General features: G+C 38.8%; 1 protein-coding gene across 2 annotated transcripts; it reads right to left on the reverse strand.

Moving 5' to 3' along the window:
* On the reverse strand, positions 1 to 7,019 carry LOC122296386 (probable L-ascorbate peroxidase 6, chloroplastic/mitochondrial). 2 transcript variants are annotated; one of them, XM_043106020.1, is made up of 12 exons: positions 6,721 to 7,019; positions 6,477 to 6,623; positions 6,041 to 6,161; positions 5,870 to 5,970; positions 5,699 to 5,786; positions 4,144 to 4,211; positions 3,971 to 4,057; positions 1,478 to 1,552; positions 1,327 to 1,404; positions 1,144 to 1,248; positions 601 to 675; positions 1 to 325 (listed from the first exon to the last, which is right to left on the reverse strand). In XM_043106020.1, the coding sequence occupies exons 1-12, from the start codon at positions 6,934 to 6,936 to the stop codon at positions 173 to 175; spliced, it is 1,314 nt and encodes a 437-aa protein (XP_042961954.1). In that variant the 5' UTR covers positions 6,937 to 7,019; the 3' UTR covers positions 1 to 172. The 2 variants fall into 2 exon arrangements, with proteins under 2 accessions (XP_042961954.1, XP_042961955.1); XM_043106021.1 differs by having other exon boundaries at positions 1 to 460; positions 6,721 to 7,018.
* Between the last annotated feature and the right edge of the window lie 3,254 nt (positions 7,020 to 10,273).

Here is a 10,273-nt window from a genome sequence, read left to right on the forward strand (position 1 = left end):
TTTACAAATCCTAAATTGCTACTTTCATTTCCAGTATGAAACTTGTATGGATACAACAAGAGCCACCATTCACTCATTGGTAATGCCAGAGTAAACCGAAGTGCACATAAACAACGAAATTTTCATTAATAACCTCAGAAAACCACTTATCAAAAAAGAAAGCTCAGAAAACCTAGTTCACAACTAGTGATGACAAAACTGCTAAAACAGCAATCACAATAATAATATTGAGGAAATAGTTAGTCGGTAGAGGCTTATCTGGGCTTCCACCAAATGCTTCATACTCTGCTCGAATCTTTTCCTTCATAGGCTGTGACAGCTCTCTCTGCAAGTACATAGGTAAGACTATTGAATTTTATTCCTTTCTTCCATGCATTAGATGTGAGTTGACAGGATTTGAAAATAGCTTCTTCTTATTAAAAGACACGGCACAAGAAAACATGATATTTCTTTCTTAATCCTGCAGCAAATCATGAAAAGTAAAGATGATGAATATAAATTGTCTGACTCCACCAGATCATTTCATGCCAAAAATGCAAGCACATTCTAACAGCCATCAACTAAAATAATGTTAGGATGTAAGTTCATCAGGCTTACAACCTTCCCAGACGAGTACTTTGCTGCCACAAACTTCTCTGGTGCAGATTCTGGGGAACCATCATTAATCACAATACCCTGACCGCCAAATTCATAGCAGTTCATTCAGAATACTCATCAGTTGCATTAGAAAGAAAATATAATAGTTCAATGTGATTTGTGTGCATTTGTGGGTCTGTGCATCTACAAATGTATGTTCTCTATGCCTCTAAAGGGCTTGGGATTGTAAAAACATAGAAAACCAAACAAATCAAAATATTTCCACAGGAACCACAAGTTTAAAGTTTTGGGTGTAATTTAGCACTACAACTACAACTGCACGTCTCTGTAGCAAGTCATTGATCAAGAGCTACTTTTAGCATTTTAAATCTCTTGTTCGTTCATGAAAAACCTCTAAAACATGAATGTGGGTAATGTCATGTAGGCTTGGCCGAGCTTTGTCTAATATCCAGCATGTCATCCCAAAGTAAGGCTCATAAATTAATTTACTCACACTTGATTAGCATCCTATGAAAAGTCAACAAACACAAGCAAAGGATAACAAACCTCTGGAGGATCAAATTTTGCTCCAAGGTTGCTTAGTTTTGCATGGGCTTCAGCATAATCCTTGAAAAATGCTTCCTGATCCTCAGCATATTTCTCAGCATATACCTGCAAATCATGCAATGTATCAAAAAACAATTTACACCATATACACCCGTCTCAATGGAAAACTTCACTTAATTTTACTTTGAATGATGGATCTTCAAAAAGAACAGCATCAGTTGGCAACACCAGTAAATCTTCATCCCTTCTTTGTTTGATATCCTGATAGAGCAATCATCATCAGCAAAAGGGATGCATTTCATAGTATATAAAGAAGGCATGGCGATTTTCAAACCTTGAAGTAGGAATTATCAAACTTCAGCCATTGCACTGTCCAGGACTGTCCTCCTGGTGCTCCAGGCCCATCTTTCTGTCATATAAAAGATGCTAGTCATATTTCTAGCAGTTGGTTTTGCCATTTTTCTTCTTCAACTTTCTATTTTCATTACAGCTGTGACTACTACTTAATCTTAGATTCTTTTTTGTAATCTTAGATTCTTAAGCCAATGTTTTACGGTAAGTAGATTCTTGAGCTATCATTTGCATTAAATAAATGAGAACATAGAAAGATCTTAATTAGTAGAAGAAGCATCAATAACAGATAGAATACAAAGGAAAAAGAGCCATAATGCCGATAAAAAAGCTCATACGTTGCTGATAAAGGTGATAATCTCCTCAATCTCTTTGGTCTGGTATAGTTAACATGGTAGAAAAGGATTCTAACATTATTGTTAGAGCTGTCACCAGGTATCAGGTGATAATCTCCTTGGTCTCCATTGTCTCATGATAGCCCTCATATATATTTAATCTCAATGCTAATAAAGTCTAAGAAAATGAGGATAAGCAGCCCATGTATAAGGACTTAAGAAATGTCTATTCAGCATCAATTGCTGCCTCTAGAACAACTGGATTAAAGGATGTACTTGATAATATGATCATGAAGTACAGCCAATGCGATGGTGGCAAAACTACGATTTCATTATACAATAGTCTCATCATATGATGATATTACTTAAAGCTATTTTTCACTGTCGATTAGGGAACCAATTAATTTGCAGAATTTATTGTGGTTCATCATCTAACACAAATCAAATATTTCCTCAGCAGGTAAAGAAACTTTGACAGTCTGACTAGTGGCTATGGATATCATTGTGAATTAATTTTTTTTTTATTTTTTTTTATAGATAATAAGAAATTTTATTCCGAGTAAATAGGCATAGCCCAAATACACAGGATGCATACAAGTGAGTACACCTAAATACATGCTAAAGCAAAACATAACTAAAATAAAACATTACAGACGTCCCCTTCCCTTGCAAGATTCTTCACCCAAAAACTTAGTGCTAAAGAAAAAATCCCTAAACTCCCCCATAGAATGTTCAGAATCTTCAAAAAACCTCCCATTTCTTTCTAGCCATAAGCACCAAAACAAACATAATGGAATCATCCTCCATAATGCTATACTGCATCTACATCCCATTGAACCTCGCCAGCTAGCCAAAAAGTCCACCACATGCATAGGCATCACCCAAGCAATGCCTATCCTTGCTAAATCTCATTCCACAATATTGTTGCCACCTCGCAGTGAAGAAAAAGATGGTTAACAGATTCACCATCCTTCTTACACATAAAACACCAATCAACCACAAATAAACCTCTCTTCCTCAAATTATCATGGTTAATATTTTCCTGAGAGACACCAGCCAACAGAAAAAATGCAACCTTGCTAGGCACCTTTGCCCTCCAAATACATTTCCAGGGATAGTCTTTAACTCCCTGACATTAATGCCTTACAAAAAGATGTTACAGTAAATCTGGAATTATTTGAATGCAACAACAACAGGCTCTCCTCTCTATTCTGATCAATTTTCATATCATATAATCTTCCTAAAAAGTCCGATACCTCACCCACTTCCCAGTCCTGCACATTTCTGTTGAAATCCACATTCCACTGAAGCATGTTATTAGAAATCTTATAAGACTCAGCCACTGCAGCCCTTTTATCTCTAGCAATCCTAAATAAATTAGGATAAATGTACTTGAGAGCTGAATCCCCACACCGAGTATCATGCCAAAAATAAATATTTGCCCCATCCCCCACTTTAAATTTTATGTTTTAATGAAATCCCCCCATGCCAAACGGATGGACTTCCACAAACCCACCCAATACACCCCCTTAACTTCATTTGTGCATCAGCTCCCCCACATCCTCCCATAATATTCAATATCCACAATTTGTTTCCATAATGCATTACTCTCAAAAAGATACCTCCAAAGCCATTTCCCGAGAAAAGCTTTATTGAAAGGTTTTAAATTTCTCACACCCAAACCTCCACATGAAACCGATTGACAAACCTTATTCCAACTCACCAAATTAAATTTTCTTTCCTCCCCATAACCATCTCACAAGAAATTTTGAAAAATCCTATATATATATTTTTTGCAATCCCCGTGGGTAAAGGAAAAAGTGAAAGGAAGTATGTCGAGAGATTAGACAAAGTACTCTTAATCAATGTAACTCTTCCCCCTTTTGATAAATAGATTTTTTTTCCAACCAGCTAGCCGCCTCTCAATTTTCTCAATGACCCCATCCCATATAGAAAGTGATTTATGAGGAGCACCCAAAGAAAATTTTCCCAATTTTCTCATTTTGAATTATCTACAATTACAGATTCGCTATGCTCATTTAATAGAACAATCCAAAATCCCTGCAAGAGTTGAGCATGAAATGTTTAACCAAGTGAAAATAATCTTCTGCCCACATAAGCAGAAGACGATGATTCAATACCGTGTACTTTGTCTCCGGCTTCCCCCAACCACTGCGTTCAGGTCTTGACCTTCCCAGTGTGTGCGCACCAGATAATGCAACTATTTCCTGCACATAAAACATCTCACAGGTAAGCATCACATGCATAGAGAGGTAATACCAGAAAACCAAGCATACAGAACCATGAAAATTACCTTGTCACTTAACCCCATTCTGTAGAAAACTTCTCGTAAATGATCAGCAGGTGAAGGGGGACCAGCATCTAATCATCAGATGATATTCCAAAATAAGGTTGTAAGAATTGAAGAAAAGTGGATGGACAAGCAGCATTAGATAATTAAGAAAGTTAGGGAAAAAAAAAAAAAAACAGAGAGAAAGAAACCAAAAAAGGCTAACCAAAGAAAGCTAATCTAGAAAACATTTTTGTGACCAAAGAACCAAAGCAACAAGGTATCTAAGCATACAATAGAGACAACATTGAATAACAGATTATATGCTTACTTTTCTTAGCAACAGGAAGTTCTATTGCACTTAAAAATCCATTGACAAGGAAAGAAGATCTCAACAGTGCATGCTTCTTTCATAACTAGTACACCAAAGGAAACTGGAGCCAAAAACATGATGAAGTTTTGGCAGATAGTTTGGTGGTAAACATGTGCAGTTTTTTGGTGAAGGTTCTAGCTAATACATTAAAAACTGTGTTGGGAGTCTAATTTATTTATTGGCAGAGTTGAATTTGAAAAGAAATGGAGGAGATGATTAATAACTTTCATTTTCACCATTAGATTCTCAATTCTGGTAAATGGACCCACACTAACCTTTTTAATAGCTCTAGGGAGTTGAGACAGAGGACCCATTACCTTCTGTCATTTGTTCCAGTAACAGAGAACCTTAGTTGGAAGCTTTTGAGAGCTTTAACGGATGGTAATCTGTCTGTCAGGTGGGAAGGGGTGCATTAAAATTTTATCATCTCCTGTTCACAGACTATGCCACCCTGTTTCGTGATGCTACAACTGAAAATCTGGAATGCATTTGGTTTTTTCTTCTTTACATTGAGGCCATTTCTGGTTTAAAACTTAATTTTGGAAACAATAAATTAGTCCCAGCTTTGGAAATTGAAGAAGTGGAGGGGCTCGCATCATTTTTATGCAATAAAGAGGGATCATTACCTATGAGCTAACTTAGTTTGCCCTTGGGAACTGGGATCTTCATTAATAATTCTACCGTGTGAATCTTAGAAAAGAAAGAATAGATTGCCAGGATGGGAGAAATTTTTCTTAACTAAAGGTGAAAGGATCATGCTTCTTATGACTACTGGTGTGGCTAACAAGAGTTTCTGTAGCAGGATTTTCATGGGGTGGGATAATTAATGAGGAATTTAAGTCTCATTTAGTGGAATGGAATATGGCATGTTCCCCATCTGAAGCACAAGATGCTAAAGGGCAAGAAAAATTCAGCACTTTTAACCATGCCCTATTGGGTTAATTGTTATGGCGGTTGGTGAGGTGGAAGATCATTTTGTGTTACGTTATAGGTGAAATATATAGAGGCATGGGACAAGTATTCTAAGGTGGTACAGACATCTCAAGGTTGGTCTATGGAGGAGCACAAGGCCTGGCTGTGACAGATTCTCTCATTTTACTTCTTTCAGGGCTGGAGATGATGGAGGTTTTCATTTTTGAACGATGTACAGTGTGTGAACTAGATTGAATAGATGCATTCACTAGTTTGTTTGTATGGTCCTCTTACCAGGAAGCCTCCCTTCTTCTGGGCAATCTGTAGGTGCTGTGACATCCACTCTTCCGTACTTCATAGGGATTTTGGGGCCCCCGGCTTCCTGAAATTTCCGAAGCACTTGTAGTTAGTAGAATCTTGTAAATTGTAAGTTCCGATCATAACAATTTCTAGAGTAAGGAGAACCTCAATTGCAGTAGCACTGGCCAACTGAAACAAGTCTGCATATGTCACACCAGGGTACTTATCTTTGATAGGCTGAATAAGCTTCAATGCATTTACGAGACCTGAAAATGCAAGCTCATAAGACTATATCACCATCAACCAAACTTAATAACAGCCAATGTTGAACCATACCTGCATTAGCTGCATGTTTAAGCTCAGGCTCGAATCTCAAACTCCCATTAGCTCCACCTCTTTGTGGCCATTCCTGAATGTTTTTGTTGTAAGTACCAGCATCATGCCAACCCAAGCGAACCTGTTTTCATACAAATAAGTCAGGTAGATAGAGAGGGAAGGGGGAGAGAAAAAGTTTCAATGAAAATTTAAATCCAACTATAAATGCAATTGAATTTTGGATTAAGACATCATCTTTGCAACCGTTCTGCGAAGGTACTCATAAAAAAGAAAAAAGCATTTTGCGAAGGTGAAAAACGCAAGAGAACCCTGAGTTCTACAACATACGGAGGCACACAATGACATCGTTCAACTCCAATACCCAATGCATTTGATCGAAAGAGTAAGTATTAAAACATAGGGACTTAGATTGAAATTCATCGGTTAAAAAAGATACCAGAATAGGATGGCAAAAGCTGGTCTTGAGGATCGCTTTAATATCCTCTCTGGCACCCTTCAACTGGTCGGGATCGGGGGCCACGCATTTCGGAGTAACCGCGGCGCTCAGACCTCTCTCTGATACGAGAGGCACCGGCAATCGCTTCTAAAAAGTTTAATTCAAAGAGACAAAATTTTAAGAGACGAATAAAACGCAAAGAAAAACAAACAAACAGAGCAAGAGAAAGAGAAAGACAAGGGACCTTGCTGTTGAGAAAGAGATGGGAGACGGGAGGAGAGGATCTGAGGAATCTGAGAGAGGCGAGAGTAGTGGAAGAAGAAGAAGAAGAGAAAGAGAGTCTGGTTGAAGGGGCAGCGGCGGAGGTGCCGGGGACAATGAGAGAAGAGGTGGCGGCGTGGGTGCCGAAGGAGGAAACCATGGCGGGTGGTGACAGTGTCAGTGCCAGACGCTCTGCCATTAGCTGCCTCGATCTCCTAATCCTTTTTTTTATTTTTTTCAAATTTTGTTTGTTTCGGAGGTTTGGTGGACTCTAGCCCCGCTAACACAAAGCACGTATCCACTGCGTGCTCGTGTCCCTATCTTATCCCGAAGAGCCACCTAATCCTTTTATTATTGTGATTTAAAAAAAGAAAAAGAAAACTATTAGCATCGCGATCTGCGCAATGACGTCTATTATATTTTAACTTAATTAACGTTAGGAATAATTTTAAAACAGAAATTATATTTATAATAACTAAGTAAGTAAATGTTAAATAATATTTTTTAAAAAAATTGAATAATTAAATAATTTTTTAATAGTAAATTTTATTTTTTTTTAAAAAAAATTATACTGTATTTAAATATTTCTCGATTATAAATATCATTTCTTTTTTTAAAAAATAAAATAAAATTTATTATTAACAAAAGGTAAATTTTTTATGTAAAATATATATTTATTTATTTTTTAATAAATAATATTAGATAAAATTCTAAGAACTGTAAATCTCATGCACCCGATTGAAAAAGAGTGTTATAATTTATTAAAAAAATAATTTTTTATGTAAATTACATATTTATTTTTTCATTCTTTTTAAAAATGTATAAAAGATTTATATACTCTAAAATTATAAATATTATTATTTTTTTTTAAAAAGTACATAGAGTTGTCTATTTTAAAAATATAAATATAATTTCTCTTTTAATTTCTTTTTTAACTTTTTTCAAACGTACCGTTTCATTTAACAATCACGTGAATTTTATGAGTAAGGGGTGTACGAAATCGTCTAGTTTAGCTTGATATCTTATTGTGTATGAGAAATGATATTATACTTAGGTAGTTTATGTGTACTTCTTTTAAATAAAAATGTATAAATCTGAAATTTATATAATAAAATTAACTTTTTAATAACTATTTCTACTTATTTTTTTAATAAAAAAATACGTAAAGATAAGACTATATATTAGATTACCGATTATGTGTAGCCAAGTCAGCTTTTGTGTGATGACCCGCTTTTACGTGTATTTTCACTGAAGGGTTGTTTTTAATTTAATTAATATATTGGTTTATTTATTTTAAATTAATGTATTTGAATTGGTTTTTAATTTATTTGATGTTGTGTTTATTTTATTTAATCGTTTTACGGTTTTTAAAATCGTTTTCGGCGGATCAGTTTTGGTTTCCGGAGTGAGGATTGGACCTCATTTCTTTTCTTCTCTCTTTTTCTTTTTCCCTTTTTCCTTTTTCTTTTTCTTTTTTTTCCTTCTTTTCTTTCTTTTTCTTCTTCTTTTCCCGGTTCCTCTCTCTCTCCCCGTGCGTTTTCTCCCATTTTATCCATCCCGTCGCTGCCCCTTTGACCGGCCGGTTCTCCGCCGTCCGGCCACCGTTTGATGCACCGTCACCACCGTTCTCTTCCCCTTCCACCATAGATCATCCCCACCAATTTTCAGAGCCATCGGACCAGCCGTTTGCTTTCGAGAGCCGCCGGAAGTCGCTGCACCTGCCCTGTTTTTGCCCCTGTCGCCGGAACTGTTTTCTGCCCAGACCGCCGCCGTCCGGCCACCGTTTGGCCCGCCGCCGGTCCCGTTCGAACCCCCTCCCTCCGGCGCACCTTCCCACCAAATATCTCCCCCATCCGGCCAGCCGTTAGCCACCTAGAGCCATTTCTTTCCCCACGGTTTTTGGCTCGATCCGCCGCCGTCGCTCCACCTCCGGCCACCATTTCTTCACCACTTCATCACCGACTCCTTGCCGTCCTAACCCACCTATTTCCAGCCTCCAACGACCACCGGAACAGCTCCTACGAGCTTGTTTTCCGATTTGAGTTTTCCGGCCTATTTCCGGCGTTTTCGCCGCCACCCACGGCCAACCACCACTTCCAATAGCTTCACAATCATCCCTAAACCATTCCCTATCAATCCTAAGCCCTGGTTTGTCCCCGTTCAAAAATGGGTAATTTATTACCCACGGACACAGTGTAAATTACACTGTTACGTTGCTTTTCCTCCGCCGTTTGCAACGCCGCGAGCTTTCTAAAAATACCGTATAGCGCTGTAAGTATTTTCCAAACCCTATTTACAGATTTAAATATATATTGCTCATTCAATAAATATTTGTTGTTGGTTGTTGATTCCGGACTGAGTCCGAGGAGTTTCGGGGGTCGGATGGATAGAGGACGGAGTTGTCTGTTTATTTGATTTATGATTGTTGGATTATTTTATTATGCATTGATATGGCATTTCATGGTGCATGCACATGTGTTTGTGGGATTTGTGTGAAAAGCCTGTGTATTGGCGTGAGTGGTTTTACGGGTGCGTGTGTATCACGAGCCCAAGCCGGGATGGGTTATTATCTCGGTGGAGCTCCTCTGGTCACTCGGGAGCGGAATAAACTGAGTGATGTCCCCTGAGTTGTCGAGAGAGATGACGGGAGCGGGGCTAGGGGATGCTTGGCTACGAACGCGCCGGGCGCGGAACCGGGCATCGCCCTACTCACCGACTCCGTGGCCCTTCGCTGGCGAGGGCTAGAGGATGCTTGGCTACGCACGCGCGGGGCGCGGAACTGGGCATCGCTCGTTAGGTGTCACATGCGTGGTGGTACTCTACGGTGTGACACTGGAGCCAGGGTGTGCGGATGACCCCTAGGGGAGGTCATGGTGCATACGGTTAAAAATTGGATAATGGTTTGTGAGGCCAAATGGGACTTTTGGCGTGGGCCAGATGGACTTCTGGCGAGATATTGGGCCGGATGGACTTCCGGCGAGATATTGGGCCAAATGTGACCTTTGGCGTGTTTTTCGGAAAGGATGTGTTTTTGGGCCAAATGGGTTTTTTTTGGAGTGTGTGGAAAACTGTGTTTTATGGGCTTTGTGCATTGGGCATGATTCATGCATCTTGTTTGAGTTATATGTGTTTTTATCTGGTAGTGTTTGGATTTTACTTACCTGCGGTACCATTCGTGGTTCCGTAGCTTTTGGTGCAGAGTTAGAGGATGAAGAGGAGGAGGCTGAGCCCGAGGATGCGGCTCCGCCGGGTTGCAGATGTTATCTTTTTATTTGTTTAAAACTGTATTTGTGTTTTGTAATATTTTATTTAAGTATGTTTTAAACAGTTTGTATTACATTAAGAAAAATTCTGGTACTTAGCTATTGACTTGCTTCTCGCTGCGTTTGTCTTGTGCACTTTGTCGCTCTTGCACACACTTGGCACACGTCGTTAGGATGGTGGTCCGGGTTGTCACCATCCGGACGTCTCGATTTCCCCGTGTTTGGGCGTGGGGATTTGGGGGCGTCACAGGTGGTATCAGAGCGGTTTGGCTC

Source organism: Carya illinoinensis, chromosome 15 (genome assembly GCF_018687715.1).
Source record: "Carya illinoinensis cultivar Pawnee chromosome 15, C.illinoinensisPawnee_v1, whole genome shotgun sequence".
In the NCBI taxonomy this organism is placed as follows: domain Eukaryota; kingdom Viridiplantae; phylum Streptophyta; class Magnoliopsida; order Fagales; family Juglandaceae; genus Carya; species Carya illinoinensis.